The following is a 20975-nucleotide window of genomic DNA, read 5'->3' as shown; positions in this document are numbered from 1 at the left end:
GTGACCTGTGAGCGGGGCTACTCTGACAAACAATATGATGTGCGTAAATAATAATATTCACAATTTTATTTTATTACCATCATTTGTGTTCAGTTTCATTTATTCATATATATGTATTGACCCCATTCTTAAAATTAGATATATCGGATGCGGAATGAACTCCTACCAGCAGATCGTATGCGAGGAATTCAAGAGGAATTGGCGGCATTCTTTCTTGACCACGTGATCGCTAAAGACGGAGAATACCATGTGAACCCTAACGAGTTGAATTTTAATTAGGAGATTATATTGCAAGAGATAATTATATTGTATATATGTAGCCAATAGCGTCGGATAGATATACGAGAACTTGTTGTTCGACCAATCTCTCAGAGAAGGAGAGGTGGTCGATATCACTTCTCTTTGTATGCATATGTTCATGACGATCTTCTGTTTCCTTCATTTGCTTACTAGCTAGCGTGTCTAGTCCTCTCTATACGTATAGTATGCAGGGTCGACCAAGCACGGAGATAAGAGAGGACACTTCTCTCTATTCATTAGCTAGCTAACACAATATATGAAACACCTAAATTAACCCCCCAAAACCCCCTAACCCCCCCCCTTTCAAAAAAAACCCGTCACCTGAAATGCTGACGCGTGGATGCCTTTTGGTCCCGTTTGGTGTCACCAACCGGGACTAAAGCCCCCCTGCCCGGGCTCGCCGCACCGACCACGTGGAGGCCCATATGTCTCGGTTCGTGTAAGAACCGGGACTGAAGACCAAGGGCATTAGTAACGACCTTTTAGTCCCGGTTCCGAAACCGGGACAGAAGGCCCAACCGGGACAAAAGGCCTTTTTTCTACTAGTGTCTTCTATAAATTTGTGGCAGAAAACACTAATTTTGGGCTTAATAATTTACAGAAACCACTGACCCATGTGTTTGGCTATTTTAAGCTTGATTATGACAGGTGTGTTAGTGGTTTCTCCAAATGATTAAGCCCAAAATAAGTGTTTTCTGCAAATGGTTAAGCACAAAATAGGGGCCATGTGTCATAATCGAGCTTAAAATGGTCAAACAAATGGGTCAGAGGTTTTTGCAAATGATTAAGCCCAAAATCAGTGTTTTCTGCTACAAAATTGTAGAAGAGTGTTTTCTGCAACCCTATGCTTCAATGGGATGGTTTTTTGCAATTCACTCGATAACGGGCCTCCATGTCTACATGCGTTTTCTTTTTTATTTGCATCACTTCATCAGTGCCTATTAAGGACAGTAAAACCGAACCCTTTCCGAGCTCTCTTAGCGATTAGCGTTTTTCAGTCGTCCGTTTTGGCGATCCCGCATGGGCTACTCCTGGGCCGACTATCCTTGGGCAGCTACTCTGGAGGCAGAATCGAAAGCATGTGGATCATTGCTATGGGTTACCGTCGGATCTTCTACGAACGATCTCAATTTTACTCTGTGTCCACCACATAGCCCCAATCAATCCCCTCTCGACCCCTCCCGACGTTGGCCTAGGGCGAGACCCCACTCCTGTGAGGGCGCGAGATCTCTCTCCCTCACCACGTCGTCTCCCCTCAGATCCACCTCGCCAACACCGCCTGCCCGCTGCGCCACCGCCGCCGCCATGTCACATAACTACGGGGACACGATCCCGCTCCACCCGTCGTCGGCGCAGTCCGACATGGACGAGACCGAGAGCCTCATGTACGACACGCCCTCTGCCACCGCCCTCCCCGCGCGGCCGCCCTCCCCGCGCGGCCGCCCTCCCCGCCGCGCGCCTCCATCCCCATCTCCACCTCGCCTCCCCCTCCGTCCTCCAAGCCGCCCCTCCCCGCCTCCTCCGTCCCAATCTTCATGCCCCAGGGGCCGACCCCCGCCAGCCCGCCCACGTCCGTCTCCGTCGCCATCGCCTCCGACAGCTTCGGGACCCCGCCCAACACGCTCACCGAGCCCGTCTGGGACACCGTCAAGCGCGACCTCGCCCGCATCATCAACAACCTAAAGCTCGTCGTCTTCCCCAACCCCAACCGCGTGGACCCTGGCAAGGCGCTCAGGGACTGGGACCTGTGGGGCCCCTCGTCTTCCTCGGCCTCACATTGTCCTGGTCCGCCTCTGTTAAGAAGGTACCTGCTACCCCTTCCACAACCAGATCTCGTGGTAGCTTTTGCATCAATTTGTGAGATTTAGCTCTTTATTAGTCCATGCTCGACTTCGTGATATCACTAATCCTCTATGAGGTGTAGGTCAGATTGTACATTATAGAATTGTATGGCGCGACTCGTGGTTAATACTTGGTGGCAAGCGTGAAGCGGACAGTAAAACTGAACCATTTCCGAATCATCTCAGGCCATGTGCCTTTTTGTCCTTTGGATCGCATGAGCTGATGGTCCTTGGCCGTCCGAATGCTAATTTACTAGTTGTCTTTAAGGGAAGCTATTCCCAAAGAAAAATCTGAGCATTCTGGTTAATCGGGCCTGGCACCGGGATGCAGCCCATGTAGCATTCTTTTAGGAAACACGATCCAATCATACAACCCTAGGCCCTAGGGCTGCACCAGAGCTCCTTCCCCTCCTAATGTGAGCATGGGTAAACTAGGTGCGCCGCAATCGAGACTCGAGAGAGAGTGCACAACCATCTCCTTGATCCTTCCCAATGGCCTTGCCTCCACGCCGCTACCACCTTATCATCAAAGGGAGAGCAACACAAGAGATGAGAACCGAAGGATGAGGGATGGCGAGTGGAGCTGGAACAAGGCGCCCCGGATCCGGACGTCGGCTGCCCCTCGATTTTGAGATCTCGATCTTTCTCCCTCTCCTGCTTCCTCCTTTTCTCATTCTGTCTTTGATTAGGACGAGGTTACACACCCTGCATGATCGAGCTGGAATTGGGTGTGTCTGTGTGTGTCCACATCAGCGGTGGTCATGTGCAATCAGGCTGTAGGTTTGGAGTGGTCGGATCATAGATGCCATTTTATCCCAGCTCGAATGTGAGGTTTGATTCTTAATGGAGGCAGATGAGCTAGAACGCAGGTACCTTTTCTCAAACCTTCAGAGTTAAAAAAATAATATCTAAGATGACCCCAGAGATCAATGGTTGCTTTAATGTGAGAAGTGGTTGTATGTAAAAATGATCTTAATTCTTTGTGTTCTCAGACATGGTTGTGAAACAGTCCTGAACAATACTACATACTTCAATATCGAGAATATTTGTATGTTGTAAGTGATGTGTTTTTTTACTGTAAGTTTTTGGTCATGTGGGACGTGGCAGATATCTGAACACATTAATTGCGAATTTTTTTGGTTGTTATGAGGGATGAACAATTATATGGAATATCTGAAATTTTGATGGCAAAGTGGCACCAAAGTTACTTGTTTCTGCACCTTTACAAGGAATATCGTGACACAAAAAATCTAACTGGACAAGTTTGCATACTCAAACAACTTTTGTGGAACGAAAATGAAAATCAAGCAAGCGAGGTAATGGAAATTGTAAGAGAAAAAACAGAAATAAAAGGCAGCAAGAGGAACATCAACAAATGCCAAAAGCTAGAGTGACAACAATCAAGTCACGAGATATGATAGTGGCCTTTTTCAAACAAAATTGCATGTAGTGATGTTGTGTTTGCCCCCTCCCCCTGACCCCAGCAGGGGTGCCCACCACAACTCATCGGCTCGCTCCGCAGACTGGGTGTTCTAAGGAGCGATGGCCACCACTCCTCTGCCCCACATCCACGACGCTATGCGTTCCCCTGCGTATGTGAGGTGAAGCAAGCAAGACGACAATGAGTAGCATTCTTCTATCATGTACGTCTTGTTCACTGTAATGGAGGCAGTACCACGTTCGTAGGTTGACGGTATAGTTTCCTTGTATCAGCTCTTAATTTCTTTCTACCCATAAGACTGAATTCAGAAATAATCAAGTGTTGGTCCCTTACTAAATATATGTTTTACATGTTAAAGCTTCATTATCTGAAGCCATGTGGTGCATGGTAATTCATTTTTACATCCCTATACAAAGTACTCAATCAAAAAAATAAAAAATAAAAGAATATGTCTAAGATGTGTGGCCGTCCTTGCATCTCCTATGTTTAGGAGGCTTTCACCTCATCCAAGGATGATGGCACTCCGCGTATATGTGTGTGTTACTTTAGTTCTAATATTGCAGCTGCATGATGCTCATATATCGAGGCTATCATTTCTCATTGAGGCAAAAAAAATGATTTTACGGATTATTTATTTATCCATGTTACTATCTGGAATTTTATCTTTTTATAATATTTTTTCATTGATTTATTTCTTGCTACTTCCACGTGAGCAAGGAGAAGCTATTCCAGTTTCATGGTTCAAAGGACTGATGTTTTCACTTTGTTGTTGCGCAAATGGTCTATCTCTTATAAAGTGAAAGCAAATTTAGGTCCAAGAACCAAGCTTATTTTGTAGCTACACTCAATCAACTCAGCAGACTAGGAGGTATGCCCTTATCACCTGTGTGGATGCAAGGAATTCCATAATGATATTCCCTATTCCACCAGAAGAGTACTTCAAGAAAACGACATTTCCGTTCTTGGAGTTTTGTGCATAACAGAAGTTGCTTGCATTACAATGTTATAAATTTCTGTTGTGTCTATTTTTTGGATGACCTCTTCTCGTGAATGGGGATTGATGCCACAACGATATTCTTCACTATTTGTGTTCTAGAAGCATTCCTCCTATTGTGTAGTAGTGTTATTATTTCAGAGTCTGCCATCTATGTGCTGCATTTTCAATCACCAGTAGTATTTTAACCTTCTACCTTTGTGAAATGAGTTCATGATTGGGGATTTAAGCCACAACGACATTCTTCACTATTTATGTCCTATTGTGTAACAGTGCTATTATTTCATAGTCTTCCATCTATGAGGTGCATCCTCAATCACCAGTACTATTCTTATTCGTGTACCTTTCTGAAATGAGTTATATCATCTCACACGATGTTTATTCGTACCCTTTGTGGTACATGTTGTGCCCGCCCAACACGCTCACCGAGCCCGTCTGGGACACCGTCAAGCGCGACCTCGCCCGCATCGTCAGCAACCTATAGGTCGTCGTCTTCCCCAACCCCAACCGCGAGGACGCTGGCAAGGCGCTCATGGACTGGGACCTGTGGGGCCCCTCGTCTTCCTCGGCCTCACACTGTCCTAGTCCGCCTCTGTTAAGAAGGTACCTGCTACCCCTTCCACAACCAGATCTCGTGGTAGCTTTTGCATCAATTTGTGAGATTTAGCTCTTTATTAGTTCATGCTCGACTTCGTGATATCACTAATCCTCTATGAGGTGTAGGTTAGATTGTACATTATTGAATTGTATGGCGCGATTCGTGGTTAATACTTGGTGGCAAGCGTGAAGCGGACACTAAAACTGAACCATTTCCGAATCATCTCAGGCCATGTGCCTTTTTGTCCGTTGGATCGCATGAGCTGATGGTCCTTGGCTGTCCGAATGCTAATTGACTAGCTGTCTTTAAGGGAAGCTATTCCCAAAGAAAAATCTGAGCATTCTGGTTAATCGGGCCTGGCACCGGGATGCAGCCCATGTAGCATTCTTTTAGGAAACACGATCCAATCGTACAACCCTAGGCCCTAGGGCTGCACCAGAGCTCCTTCCCCTCCTAATGTGAGCATGGGTAAACTAGGTGCGCCGCAATCGAGACTCGAGAGAGAGTGCACAACCATCTCCTTGATCCTTCCCAATGGCCTTGCCTCCACGCCGCTACCACCTTATCATCAAAGGGAGAGCAACACAAGAGATGAGAACCGAAGGATGAGGGATGGCGAGTGGAGCTGGAACAAGGCGCCCCGGATCCGGCCGTCGGCTGCCCCTCGACTTCGAGATCTCGATCTTTCTCCCTCTCCCGCTTCCTCCTTTTCTCATTCCGTCTCTGATTAGGATGAGGTTACGCACCCTGCATGATCGAGCGGGAATTGGGTGTGTCTGTGTGTGTCCACATCAGCGGTGGTTATGTGCAATAAGGCTGCAGGTTTGGAGTGGTCGGATCATAGATGCCATTTTATCCCAGCTCGAATGTGAGGTTTGATTCTTAATGGAGGCAGATGAGCTACAACGCAGGTACCTTTTCTCAAACCTTCAGAGTTAAAAATTATAATATCTAAGATGACCCCACAGATCAATGGTTGCTTTAATGTGAGAAGTGGTTGTATGTAAAATTGATCTTAATTCTTTGTGTTCTGAGACATGGTTGTGAAACAGTCCTGAACAATACTACATACTTCAATATCAAGAATATTTGTATGTTGTAAGTGATGTGTTTTTTTACTGTAGGTTTTTGGTCATGTGGGACGTGGCAGATATCTGAACACATTAATTGCAAAAAAAATTGGTTTTTATGAGGGATGAACAATTATATGGAATATCTGAAATTTTGATGGCAAAGTGGCACCAAAGTTACTTGTTTCTGCACCTTTACGAGGAATATCGTGACACAAAAAATCTAACTGGACAAGTTTGCATACTCAAACAACTTTTGTGGAACGAAAATGAAAATCAAGCAAGCGAGGTAATGGAAATTGTAAGAGAAAAAACAAAAATAAAAGGCAGCAAGAGGAACATCAGCAAATGCCAAAAGCCGCAGTGACAACAATCAAGTCACGAGATATGATAGTGGCCTTTTTCAAAGAAAATTGCATGTAGTGATGTTGTGTTTTCCCCCTCCCCCCTGACCCCAGCAGGGGTGCCCACCACAACTCATCGGCTAGCTCCGCAGACTGGGTGTTCTAAGGAGCGATGGCCACCACTCCTCTGCCCCACATCCACGACGCTATGCGTTCCCCTGCGTATGTGAGGTGAAGCAAGCAAGACGACAATGAGTAGCATTCTTCTATCATGTACGTCTTGTTCACTGTAATGGAGGCAGTACCACGTTCGTAGGTTGACGGTATAGTTTCCTTGTATCAGCTCTTAATTTCTTTCTACCCATAAGACTGAATTCAGAAATAATCAAGTGTTGGTCCCTTACTAAATTTATGTTTTACATGTTAAAGCTTCATTATCTGAAGCCATGCGGTGCATGGTAATTCATTTTTACAAGTTCCCTATACAAAGTACTCAATCGAAAAAATAAAAAATAAAAGAATATGTCTAAGATGTGTGGCCGTCCTTGCATCTCCTATGTTTAGGAGGCTTTCACCTCATCCAAGGATGATGGCACTCCGCGTATATGTGTGTGTTACTTTAGTTGCAGCTGCATGATGCTCATATATCAAGGCTATCATTTCTCGTTGAGGCAAAAAAATGATTTTACGGATTATTTGTTTATCCATGTTACTATGTGGAATTTTATCTTTTTATAATATTTTTTCATTGATTTATTTCTTGCTACTTCCAGGTGAGCAGGAAGAAGGTATTCTAGTTTCATGGTTCAAAGGACTGATGTTTTCACTTTGTTGTTGCGCAAATGGTCTATCTCTTATAAAGTGAAAGCAAATTTAGGTCCAAGAACCAAGCTTATTTTGTAGCTACACTCAATCAACTGAGCAGACTAGGAGGTATGCCCTTATCACCTGTGTGGATGCAAGGAATTCCATAATGATATTCCATATTCCACCAGAAGAGTACTTCAAGAAAACGACATTTCCGTTCTTGGAGTTTTGTGCATAACAAAAGTTGCTTGCATTACAATGTTATAAATTTCTGTTGTGTCTATTTTTCGGATGACCTCTTCTCGTGAATGGGGATTGATGCCACAACGATATTCTTCACTATTTGTGTTCTAGAAGCATTCCTCCTATTGTGTAGTATTGCTATTATTTCAGAGTCCGCCATCTATGTGCTGCATTTTCAATCACCAATAGTATTTTAACCTTCTACCTTTCTGAAATGAGTTCATGGGATTTATGCCACAACGACATTCTTCACTATTTATGTCCTATTGTGTAACAGTGCTATTATTTCATTGTCTTCCATCTATGAGGTGCATCCTCAATCACCAGTACTATTCTTATCCGTGTACCTTTCTGAAATGAGTTATATCATCTCACACGATGTTTATTCGTACCCTTTGTGGTACATGTTGTGCCTTCTTCGTCTGGCAATACAATCCTAGTATCTATGCTTATCCATGAGGTTGCCTTTTCATCTTCAAATTTGCATAGATTTTCCTTCGCTACAATTCTATTGTCTTGTGGTGAGAAGCTCTTGGGTATTTGCTTTGTTCGTAACTTAGTGTTTGTAATCGGTTCCAGCTCATGTTGATGACGATTGCCTGAATTAATTTGTTGTAGATACAATTGGCAAGTCCTAGGGAAGGAGAAAGGGTTATCGACCATCTGCTGCATCCACACTATGCTTGATTATGGGTCTATTACAAATATGGATAATTTTCAAAGAATCGATATGTGAATTCGAAGTTATGTAGTTAGGCTTACGGTCTTCCTTTTAGATTAGGCTTTTGTGTATATATTTACTACACACGCGGATGGAAAAAAAGCACCATAGTAGAGATCATAATGTAGTTTTCCGTAGTTACCTCGGATCGGTTCATGTACTTTATGCTGTTGTTGATACATGGCATGTTAGACTAGGGTATTATTACTTAGTGTTTCTATATGTAATGTACTATCCAAAATTTGATGTATGATGTCAGATCTTAACGTTATTTCTCCAGTTTTGTGCATTAATTAGTATCATTGTGTAGTGCCATACTTTATAACTTGTTTGTACAATTTAAATTTTAATCAAAAAATCAAACCTGTCTTTCAACACTTTATTTATGCACAATATTTATGAAAAATACTATTATTCTATCGCAAAAATGGACGGGCGCGGCAACACGCGCCATCAACGATCTAGTTTATGTACAGGTTGCATCACTAGGTTGGCCCCCCTACTTTGGCTAGGCCCTGGGCTGTCGCCCCTGCTGCCCTGGCCCAGGCCCGGCCCTGGTCCTACGACTAGCAACGACCGAACACATTCCTCTCTGCTTTCTTTCTCCCTCATTGCAAGGCCATGCCTGGTGGTTGCGAGGGCACCCTCCGGCAAGCTCCAAGGGGGACAAGGGTACCGTGATGCCGAGGTCATGCCCACATGCAGCTCTTGGATGCTTGCAAGGCCGAGTGCGTGTTTCCCTCCGTGTTGCAAGCCAAGGGATGCGGATTGTTGTGAGCCGCATCGATGAGCAGGGGGTGATGTTGCATGTGCACGTCGATGTTCCTACCAGCAACGACGGCGCATGCTGACATCAGCGACGGAGAATGCTACGTGCAGCCACACGGGTTGTTGCGACGACATTGGCACCTACAAGATGTTGCGATTAGCTGTTGGCGATGCTACAACCATGCATGTTGGAGCAGCGTCTGGCATCGCCAGCATCGGTGAATGGTACAACCACGCACGGCAGGAGCTAAAACCATGTGTGCCAAAGTTGTGACCCGTCGTCGATGATGCTACAATTTCGTCGACGATGAGGTCGCAAGCATTAGCATGCGAAGTTGCACCCAGGTGCGGTGAATGCTAGGACTGGCGATGGTGTATGTTGGGATCGGCAATGGTGTTTGCTGCAAGAAACCATACATGTCCTGTGTTGCAGCGTGCGACAGTGTATACTGGGGCCAGCAGCGGTGTGCGCTTCAACGATGAGTGGCGAGGCTGCGACCTGCGGCAAACGGGAGTCCGCTAGAGAGAGAGCGTCCGTGGTGATCCGTGATAGCGCGGATGGTGGTGCAGCAAGCCATGGCAATAGCGCTATGGGCCTCGAGGCGACGGGGGTTGCCCGGGGCATGCTTGCTACTATAGAAGTTAATCATGTTGTTTCTTTAGGATTAGGAAAGAAAGCCAAACCGAGTCCTAGTAGTATTAGGATTCCTAGTCCTAGTCTATTGTCATAGTCCCTTGTGGACGTGTATAAAAGACACCCTAGGGATGTTGATTGTAACACCAGAAAAACGAAAAGCAATACAAAGCAAAGGCTCAACACGGGCCTTTAGCCATCAAATCCATCGATCAGTTTTATTCGTGTCGCTAGTTACGCAAGTTCCGTCAAGTAGCCGGTCGAAGCAAGAATCGCGTAGGCACGCCTGTACAGCTGCATACGCACGTTCAAAAGCCAACAATTGGTATCTAGAGCCTCGACGATCTACGATCTACGATGACGGACAGCGACGTTGAGTCGGTCAAGTCTGGCAAGGGCGGTGCCAAGGCGAACAAGAACGGCGACAAGGTGAAGAAGGGCGTCAAGTCAGCAACCAGTGGTGGAGGAACGAGCGGCGCCAACGTCCAGGCGCATCGCAACATCCCCATCCAGTACCCGATGCTCACCGACGCCAACTATAGCGTGTGGGCGGTGAAGATGAAAATTATTCTCCGAACCCTTCGAGTGTGGCAGGCAATCACGGACGACGACGTCGATGACGAGTCCGACGAAGGTGCCATGGCCGCCATAGCCCAGTCCTTGCTGGATTCCGTGCTAATGACATTGGTGGAGTTTGAGATGGCAAGAGAGGCGTGGAACGCACTCAAGGAGATGAGGATCGGAGAAGATCGCGTCACCAAGGCTCGGGCACAAGTGCTGAAGCGCCAATTTCACAAGTTGCACATGGAGGAAACTGAATCGATGAACGACTATGCCACGCGTCTTACTACTTTGGTGGGAGAGATCCGCGCGCTTGGTGCAAAGCTCAATGAGACCGAGATTGTGGAGAAATTTTTCAGTTCGGTGACTGATAAATTCACGTACATCATCGGCACGCTCGAGTAGCTTTACGACATCGATGACATGACCATAACGGAGGCAATCAAACGCTTGTGGACATGGGAAGAGAATGCTCGTGGCTGTCGGAAAGGCAAAGGAGGAGGTAGCGACCAACTCATGTACTCGCGCGCAGATTGGGAGACCTCAAGTAGCAAAGGAAGGCGTGATGGTGGCGAAGGCTCAAGCAACGTGAAGCGCGACGGACAAACCGGAAAAGGCAAAGGAAAAGGCAAGCCACAAGGTCGTGGTAAGGCGGACCAATCTAAAGGGCGGAAGCCACAGAACTTGGATTTATCCGAGGTTAAGTGCTATAACTGCAACGAGATGGGTCACTTTGCAAAGGATTGTCCGAAGCCTAACAAGCGGGAGATCAAGGCAAATTTGGCAAAGCAGGAAGACGAAGGTCCAGGTCTTCTGATGGCCGAAGTTTGTGATCTCGCTGAAACGGTGGTTGTGAAACCAACCCGGAAGGTGCTATCTCATGAGAAGAATGTGACACCTAAGTTATCCGGGGATCACAATGTGTCGTGGTATCTCAACACGGGTGCCAGTAACCACATGACGGGATGCAAGGAGAAATTTCTCGAGCTGGAATATGATGTTCAAGGCTCGGTCAAGTTCGGTGATGGTTCAGCTGTGGAGATTTGCGGGCAAGGATCTGTCCTCTTCGAGGGTCTCACACGCGAACATCGCATACTTACCGGAGTGTACTACATCCCACGGCTTCGCAACAACATTATCTCTATTGGGAAGCTTGACGAGAATGGATGCAAGGTGAATATTGAGAACGGAGTGATGACGATCTTCGACAACCTCCGAAACGTGCTAGATCGTGTTAATCGCACACGGAATAGGCTCTATATCCTCAACCTTGATCAATCTCAACCGGAGTGTTGGCTCGCCAAGAGTGATGATGATTCGTGGTTATGGCATGCTAGATTTGGACACGTTAACTTCTACGCCTTGAAGAAGATGTCAAAGATGGAGATGGTATCCGGGATGCCATTTATCGACCATGTTGATCGAGTATGTGACGGGTGCTTGGTTGGAAAACAGCACCGCAGGCCGTTCCCTGCTCAGTCTACCTATCGTGCAAGTGATGCACTCGAGCTGCTCCATGGTGATCTATGTGGCCCTATCACCCCATCAACTCACGCGGGAAAGAAGTATTTCTTCCTCGTGGTAGACGACTACTCGAGATATATGTGGGTCGTTCTCCTACGATCTAAAGATGAGGCATTTGAAGCGTTCAAGAAGCTGAAGGCTGCAACGGAGATGGAACACAAGTTGAAGGTTCACGCTCTACGGACAGATCGCGGCGGAGAATTTACGTCGAACGAATTCAACGATTACTGCGAGAAGATTGGCATAAAAAGGTTCCTCATGGCACCTTACACGCCGCAGCAGAACGAGGTCGTTGAAAGGCGCAATCGAACCCTCGTTGACATGGCAAGGAGTTTACTCAAGAGCAAGAACCTGCCGGGGACTTTTTGGGGAGAAGCTGTTTCGACGGCGGTCTATCTTCTCAACCGGGCTCCAACGAAGGCGGTGGTCGGCAAGACTCCATATGAAGCAATTTACGGACGTAAGCCGAATGTGTCTCATCTACGGACATTCGGGTGTGTGGCACATGTGAAGACGGCGGAGCCGCATCTCTCAAAGCTTGCCGATCGTAGCACCAAGATGGTGTTCATCGGATACGAGAGGAGTTCCGGCACCAAAGCATACCGCTTCTACGATCCACAAACCAAGCGTCTATGGATTTCACGCCACGTCGTGTTTGAAGAAAACCAAGTGTGGAATTGGAGCGCCGCAGCCGACAATGCTCCAAACAGTAACATATTCACGGTTGAATTTCCAACTCATGATGATGCAGGGGAGGATGTCCAAGTGGTTGATAAGACGCCCAACCAAGGTGACCACAATGGTAGTGATCATCATGGTGCCGACACCGACGACGACGTGCATAGGTCGCAAGGAGATAGCGACAACGAAGCGCACGACACGGGTGGAGATCTCGACGACAACATCGACAACGAGGCGCATAGTGACGATGACAATCAAGATGATGATCATGATCACGACGACTACGCCGACGACGCGGATGTCGATGACACGCCCGAGACTCAGCCATCTTCCTCAAGTGCATCAACATCGACACAATTTGTGCCACCTCCTTCGCAAGCCACAACGGATTCCTCAGGGCCTTATCGCTACAAGACCCTCAAGAAAGTCTACAAGTACACAAAGCCAGTTACGCTCGAATACTCCGGACTATGTCTTTTCGGAGTTGAGGAGCCGGCGAACTTCGTAGAGGCGAGCAAAAGTCCTAGTTGGACGCACGCCATGGATGAGGAGATGAAGGTAATTGAGAGCAATGGCACGTGGACCTTGGTAACCCATCCTCCAAACCAAAAGGCGATAGGTTTGAAGTGGGTTTACAAGTTAAAGAAGGATGCACAAGGTGCCATTGTGAAGTACAAGGCAAGACTCGTTGCAAAGGGCTACGTACAACGTCAAGGAGTTGACTATGATGAGGTGTTTGCACCGGTTGCTTGAATCGAGACGGTGAGAGTGCTCCTAGATTTGGCAGCACAAGAGGATTGGAAGGTTCATCATATGGATGTTAAATCCGCTTTCCTCAACGGCGATCTCACAGAAGAAGTGTACGTGTAACAACCCCTCGGCTACGAGAAGAAAGGTGAAGAAGGGAAAGTTTACAAGCTCAAGAAGGCACTTTACGGGTTGAAGCAAGCGCCAAGAGCTTGGAACTCAAAGTTAGACCGGAGTTTGGTCTCGCTCGGGTTCAAGAGATGTCCCCTCGAGCACGCACTCTATACAAAGAACTCCAAAGGCTCAAACCTGCTAGTTGGAGTTTATGTCGACGATCTGATTATCACCGGAGATAGCATACAAGAAATTGAACGCTTCAAGGCGCAAATGAAGAACAAGTTTAGCATGAGCGATCTGGGATTACTCAACTATTACTTGGGCATCGAAGTGAAGCAAAGCTCCGGAGAGATTTCCCTATGTCAATCGGCTTATGCGATCAAGTTATTGGAAAAGTGTGGCATGTCAGATTGCTACGAGACACAAGTTCCAATGGACCAACGTCACAAGTTGAGCAAGCGTAGCTCAAATCCGCCGGTGGACACCACAATGTATCGAAGCGTTGTGGGCAGCCTAAGATATTTGGTGCATACCCGACCTGACTTGGCTTATTCAGTCGGGATCGTGAGTCGTTTCATGGAGAATCCGACAACCGAGCACATGAGCGCGGTCAATCAAATCTTGCGCTATGTGAAAGGCACCATTAATCTTGGTTGCACGTACAGAAAGGGAAAGGAAGGATTGATCCTTCGTGGATATTCAGATAGTGACATGGCAGGTGATGTTGATGACCGAAAGAGCACAACGGGCATGGTTTTCTACCTTGGCCCGAATCCGATTAGCTGGAATTCTCAGAAGCAAAAGGTGGTGGCACTGTCTTCATGCGAGGCAGAATACATAGCGGCAAGCACGACGGCTTGTCAAGCAGCGTGGCTGAGAAGACTCCTATCTATTCTTGCAAAGCGGGAGGTGCAGAAGGTGTCACTGAAGATCGATAACCAAGCTGCAATCTCGTTGTGCAAAAATCCGGTTCATCACGAAAGGAGCAAGCACATAGATACCTGGTTCCACCATATCCGGGAGTGCATTGAAGAAGGGTTGATCGAGGTTCAACATGTGAACACGAAAGACCAACTTGCCGATATTTTCACCAAGTCCCTCGGTCGACAGAAGTTCATCGAGATGAGGAGGAAAGTGGGAATGCAAGAAGTGAAGTCAAGCAACAAGATTAAGGAGGTGAATGTAGAAGTTAATCATGTTGTTTCTTTAGGATTAGGAAAGAAAGCCAAACCGAGTCCTAGTAGTATTAGGATTCCTAGTCCTAGTCTATTTCCATAGTCCCTTGTGGACGTGTATAAAAGACACCCTAGGGATGTTGATTGTAACACCAGAAAAACGAAAAGCAATACAAAGCAAAGGCTCGACACAGGCCTTTAGCCATCAAATCCATCGATCAGTTTTATTCGTGTCGCTAGTTACGCAAGTTCCGTCAAGTAGCCGGCCGAAGCAAGAATCGCATAGGCACGCCTGTACAGCTGCATACGCATGTTCAAAAGCCAACAGCTACAAGCGTGCGTGCAGGAGAATGAAGGGGCTAGTGTTGTTGCTGCGAGAGGAATGAAGCTGCACGAGGTAGGGGTGCGGGGCAATTTTTTCCCTGTTGCGAGGCGGTGCTGGACGAGAGAAGACAACCAAATCAACGCTAGAGAAGATCGTGGACGCAGGTGCCCATGGATCCCATGGCCCACCTGCCAGACGCTGCGCTGGTCGGGGGGCACCTAGCAGCGCCCATTTAGTGCCTTTTTGCTTCAGATATTTCTAAAACATTCGTCGTCAACCCCGCCATGCCTATCAGATGCACTCGGGTAGACCTCCAGGAGGTGCTGCAGCCGGTTTCCATCCTTGTGGTGCAGTTCCCCTCCAGCTATCCGGGGATGCCTCTTTCCCTACGGTCCCTGCGAAGGTGAGACTTTCACAAATTTGTTGCATCATTTGATGGAAAGCTGGTCGGTTGGATCGGCAAATTACTGTCCAAAGATGATCGGCTTGCTTTAGCCCGCTGCGTCCTTACTGCCATCCCGGTTTACATGATTTCGATTCATCCATTCCCCAAATGGCTGCTGCAATGGATCGATAGGCGTACAAGGGCCTGGGTTTGGCGGGGCACGGACACGTGCAACGGTGGCCACTGCCGGGTAAACTGGTTGCAGGTCCGTAAGCCACTGCACCTAGGAGGATTGGGTCTACATAACATACAGTTGTTTGGGTTGGCACTACGGCTACGTTGGCTCTAGTCTCACTAGGACAATCCTACAAGGATGTGCTATGGGCTGCCGATACCCTGTTCTGACGGAGAATTCTCCATGTTTGCTTCAGCAACCAAGGTCACCATTAGAGATGGCAAAACGATGTTTTTTTTTGGTTTGACTCCTGGTTAGATGGCACGACACCGAGAGACCTGGCACCAGGCCTATTCGCGGCGTCAGCCAGGAAAAGGAGGACTGTTGCTGGGGCGATGGCGAACATGGCATGGCTTTCGGGCCTCGCCGTCGGTTTTAGAGATGAGATGCTTGAAGAGCTGATCGAGCTGTCCACGAGGCTGCAGCACATTGTTCTCAGGGAAGGCATCAAAGACGACATCGTTTGGAAGCTCTCGACCGATGGAAAATACTTGGCAAGGTCAGCGTATCAAATGATGTTCTCAGCGCACGTCGCCACATCGTACCTAAGTCTGATTTGGCGAGTACGAGCACCTTTGAAGTGCAAATTCTTCGTCCGGACGACAATGCAAAACCGTGTGTTGACTGTTGACGTTCTCATGCTAAGAGGATGGGATAATGACTATTTCTGCCCCTGTGTAGAAGGAATTTGGAGACCGTCAGCCATCTGCTCAGGGAGTGCCCGTGGTCCAAGAATCTTTGGGAGCTAGTCTCTTCCAGTCGTTTCGGCTGATGGTTTGGAACGACAATGCTTCATTGCCCAAATTGCTGGATGAGCTCTCCTGCAGGATGCCGAAACACACAAGACCTGCACCAAAGTCCGCGGCCATGTTGACCTGCTGGACTATATGGCGGGAACGCAACAAGAGGATCTTTGAGAAGAAAGAAAGGACGGTCGCGACTATGATGGTGTTGCTCAGAGACAAAGCCTCCATTTGGAAGTTGGTTGGGTACCCGATCACTTATGACCCGGGCTGACTAGGTGCAATTCAATAGGGACGGTCGCGGCTATGATGGTGTTGCTCAGAGACGAAGCCTCCATTTGGAAGTTCGTTGGGTGCCCGATCACTTTTGACCCGGGCTGACTAGGTGCAATTCAATAGGGCCGGTTGGAGCAAAGCTTAAACCGGGTAGCTTCCCTTGGCTAGCTCGTTGCAGGCTTAGCTGAGGGGCGACTGTCTCTATTCTCTTCTTCCTTCCTTCACCGTGTAATTCTGTTGTTGCCTATGTCATCCCTTCTGCAATAGAATCTTAGCAGCTCACCTGTTAATTTTTTAAAAAAGGATTTCTAAAACATAGGAATATGAAAAACACAGAAATTGAGTGGCATGCCATGTTTAGGATTAATGTGGATGTTTGATTGCAAGGATCCTTCATATGAGGTTGGATTGTATGAAAAATTCCTATGGATTGCAATCCTATGAATCAAACAGACTATGTAGGAAAAAAAATCCTAAGGATTATAATTCTTCAAAAATCCTTTAGGAATCCTTTTAAAATAAAAGGGGCCCTTATCTATACGTCTCTCCCTAGTCAAGAAGTTTGTTGCATCAAAGATTACTTGGAGCATCCACACAATTTTTTGGGCAATTTCGTTTAGGATTCCACGAGACATGAGGTTCACCCCTGCCTTCTACTATTCCAAACAGGTTCCCCCAATTTCTTGCCAAGAAAATTTTCTTGCCAAGCTGATGGCTCGTTGGATGGTTTACATATTTCAAAACATTTTCATTGAGACTCTACAAACCACTGAGCATGTTCATTTATTATTTCCTAGTAAAAATCCCTATTTTCCTCCCAAAGGAACAACAAACATGGTACCTTCTGGAGAATATTTTTTGCTTTGTAGTGATTTTTTTTCAGTGGCAAGAAAGGGGCTCCTCGCATTGACATACTTGGTTGAAACATTCACTCTAGGTTCTTGATGCTCGAGGGGTTCAAAGACAAACATAAATACAAACTGAGTGATGAAAAAAATCACTAGTGGATAATTAAGCTAGATATACAATGTGGCACTCACTCCTTCCTTCCATGCTTCTTTTATGCATTCTTGCTAGCGGCGGCAATGGATCTTGCTGCTTTCAGGTTCAGAAACACTGCCCTGTAATTGTAGATCCAAACCGGCAGGATGAGTACATCAAGCATTACTGATAATCTTCTATTTAAAACGTTTAAAAGAATGAACAAACAAGGAGGTTAATTAAGGCCATACCAGCATGATGCAACGGAGCTGCCGAAAAGAACTCGGAGCTGGAGTGGCATGTACTCGTAGTTGATCCAGCTAACTATTGGCCAGAACTGCATGCAGCCACAGAAAGGTATATACACGCGTTAGATATTGCTCTCATGTATTCGGTATTCTAAAGCTTTTCGACGAGCAGAAAAAAGATAAGCAGACCAGAAATATCCACTACAAGCAAGACACAAATTAGGTGATGGATAGTAATACCTTCCAAGCTGTCAATTGGATGTTTGCAAAGTCCTTCTTGACCTTGCTCTTTACTTGCCCAAATGGCCTCCCTGAAAATTTTAAAAATTACTTTCCCATGTTGCCATTACTCGCTTAAAAAGGAAGTTTATCAGAGAATGGATGAATAGACACGTGCAGTCCGATGAATGCACAACACTTGGCCAGGGAAGTGCCTACAATCCTAAATAGCAAGAAATGCATTTTCTTTTCCTCGGCAAAATTCAAAACAGTATCCTACAGCCCCAGGAACCTCACAATTGAGATCCGCACTAGCATTTTTATTTTTGTTTTGGAAAATAAGGGACAGATTAAGTTTTAGTCGTTTTGTAGAAATGAAATGATATCTGTACATATACATGAAAAGAGCTGCCAGCAAGATTTCTCTTAATATCTGTACTTTCTTTTGTTGTGAATATCTTGATATCTGTACATATACAGGAGTTTGATTTGGAAAATAAAATATGCATTCAACTTAGAATACCTTCAACTATCAGACCATAGTACATCATGAACATCATATTGTTCCATGGTGATACAGTTAGCTGCTCCACTATGACCTGCATATATAGTGCAAGAATAGCAGCTAATTAATTGAGCTGCAAGAAAATGATGCATGGTCCATGAGTAAATGCCAAGATCCAAGATAGTTGCATGCATGCCTTCTTGGCTGTAGTCTCTTTTCCTTTCTTCTGTCCCTTGAAAATCTTGTCCATAAGCTTGTGGAAAAAATGACCGAATGGTCCTGCGTATGCAAATCCATAGAACTGTTTGTTTGCCAATCACATGGTCATAATACAAGTTAGATACTAGTTACGACAGCGTATATGATATCAAAAGAAGAGTAGAATGAATGGATTGCTTAAGCTCTTTGGTGCATGCAGTACTGAACTAAAAAGACAGACACTAAGCATAAGGTCAAGCCCTTCATCTAACCATTAGTTTCTGCCCGATTCAAAACACGTCACTCGCATTCATATAATAAGAATGATAATATTATCTTCCACTCTAGAAAATCAGTAGATAAACTCATAAAACTGCAGATTTTGTGCAAAAATATGATCTTTTGTATAATGTACAAAGAAAAACATGAAAGTAGGATCAGTATACACAAATTTGTCTTTTTGTACAGTTAAAAAAATATCATAATTCTAATGTATATTGTACATCTACGGAAATTTACAAAATTATCTGAAAACTCACAATATAGTATAATTATTGTGGATTGCCGTTTTCTGAACTTAAACATAATACTAGTTGTTACTAGGTACTATTACTACCTAATTAGATTTGTGGAAATTAATAAGACAAGGTTACTGCGTTGGTTAACCTTGATTCATCAAATAGACGGCGGCAGTACTAACACCAGTAGTATTCTTACTTGGCGGGGTAGGTGGCCGGTGGGGATGGATCAAGAGATGTGACGTATGGATCGGCAAATTACAAAACAAGCAAGGGAATTGAGAAGGCAGTGGCAAGCTAGGTACCATTATGAGGAGGAGCCTCCTGAGCTGGAGCTTCTTGACGCCGGAGATCTTCTGGGCGACGGCGTCGCTGCAGCCGGCCAGCACCCCGGAGGTGATGGCCTTGGTGCGGAGAGGGTGCTTGGCGAGCTGCCTCATGTACGCCTGCCCCGCCATGGCCGCCACCTCAGACATGCCGCGCGGAGAGGCGGATCTGATCTTTTTCGCGGTGCTTTTTCCGCGAACGAATCAGTTGCTCCTCCCGATCTTTCTTCCTCCTCTGCTTCTCAAGCGGGCACCCCGCGCGTGCAGCGTGCAGCGTGCTGATTTATTATCGATCAACTCGGCCTGGTCAGTCAGGTCGCAGCAGGGTGGTTGGTTGGTGGGCGAGTAGGTCGTGCGAGTTAAGTGCTCGGAAATTGGTACGGTGGCTCGCTCGCTACGAGCGAAGAAATCGAAAGGAAACGGGCACGAAGCCGGCGGTTGAATAATCGACGGCCTGCAGCCAATCGGGCATCGGTTTAGCATATTCTTCTAATTTAACCTCTAGTTAGTCAAACTTGGTGACCACGTTTTATATAGGACTATGAACGTCCTTTTTCCGGTCTAGGGAAAACCCTAGAGGTGATGATGAACTTGGATGCTGCTTCCTTAGTAATAAAAAGTATAAATAATGCATTAGAACATCTATCCAATAGCCGTTCAACCGTCGCCTGCGTTAAAAACATTTTGCAGCATTAAAATAATGACTTTTAGAGCGCGGAGAGCGCTAGCTTCAGCGAACGTCGTAAAAAATTGTACGCGCGAACAGCTCCAGCAGACGCTGCAAAAAAAAAATGATTCACGCCCAGCACAAACAACATATACCACTTTAAACAAAAACAATAATAAGATCAAACACATAAAAAATAATAAATAATTCAATTATTGTCAAATAGTTTATCTTCCAATACAATAATAGTTCGACATTACAACATCAAGCGTACAACATCAAACATACAAATCATCATTCGTTTTATCGGTCATTCCATTTCCACCACTCCTCGATTAGGCTGGCCATAGTGGGAGTAACTTAGGTAGTATCATGTTCTTGAGACTAGCAAACATGCTGATGTGACACACAATTAAAGATGAGAGGGAGGGTTGGAGTAATATCATATGCATGATACTACTATATGATACTCTCCACTATGACCAGCCTTAGATCCTTCTGAAGATCATTATGCGTTTGGTCACGTCGAATGGCATGATAAGAGGCAACAAATCGGACCACCCTCGCAGCACTCCGATACACTCGCACGCAATGTCTCAAGAGCTCATACTGAGAGTAGTCTAAATCTTGGCCACGCTCATTCTCGATGATCATGTTATGCATGATCACACAAGCGTGCATGATGTACCAAATGATCTTTTGATCCCCAAATCTAGCCGGTCTTCTGAGAATAGCAAATTGGGCTTGTAAAATCCCAAAATCTCTCTCCACATATTTCCGAGC

The 20975-nt window shown here is 46.0% G+C and overlaps 1 protein-coding gene and 1 pseudogene across 1 annotated transcript; one reads left to right on the top strand and one right to left on the bottom strand.

Moving 5' to 3' along the window:
- Positions 1-1236: 1236 nt before the first annotated feature.
- LOC123396308 lies at positions 1237-2161 on the top strand (annotated as a pseudogene).
- Positions 2162-17257: 15096 nt separating this feature from the next.
- On the bottom strand, positions 17258-19891 carry LOC123396004 (peroxisomal membrane protein PMP22). Its single transcript, XM_045091030.1, has 6 exons — positions 19505-19891; positions 18680-18784; positions 18502-18577; positions 18000-18070; positions 17763-17848; positions 17258-17651 (listed from the first exon to the last, which is right to left on the bottom strand). Exons 1-6 carry the CDS (start codon positions 19673-19675, stop codon positions 17591-17593), a joined length of 570 nt encoding a protein of 189 aa, XP_044946965.1. The 5' UTR covers positions 19676-19891; the 3' UTR covers positions 17258-17590.
- Between the last annotated feature and the right edge of the window lie 1084 nt (positions 19892-20975).

Source organism: Hordeum vulgare, chromosome 5H (genome assembly GCF_904849725.1).
Source record: "Hordeum vulgare subsp. vulgare chromosome 5H, MorexV3_pseudomolecules_assembly, whole genome shotgun sequence".
Taxonomy (NCBI): domain Eukaryota; kingdom Viridiplantae; phylum Streptophyta; class Magnoliopsida; order Poales; family Poaceae; genus Hordeum; species Hordeum vulgare.
This window is presented reverse-complemented; position numbering and strand designations above follow the sequence as displayed.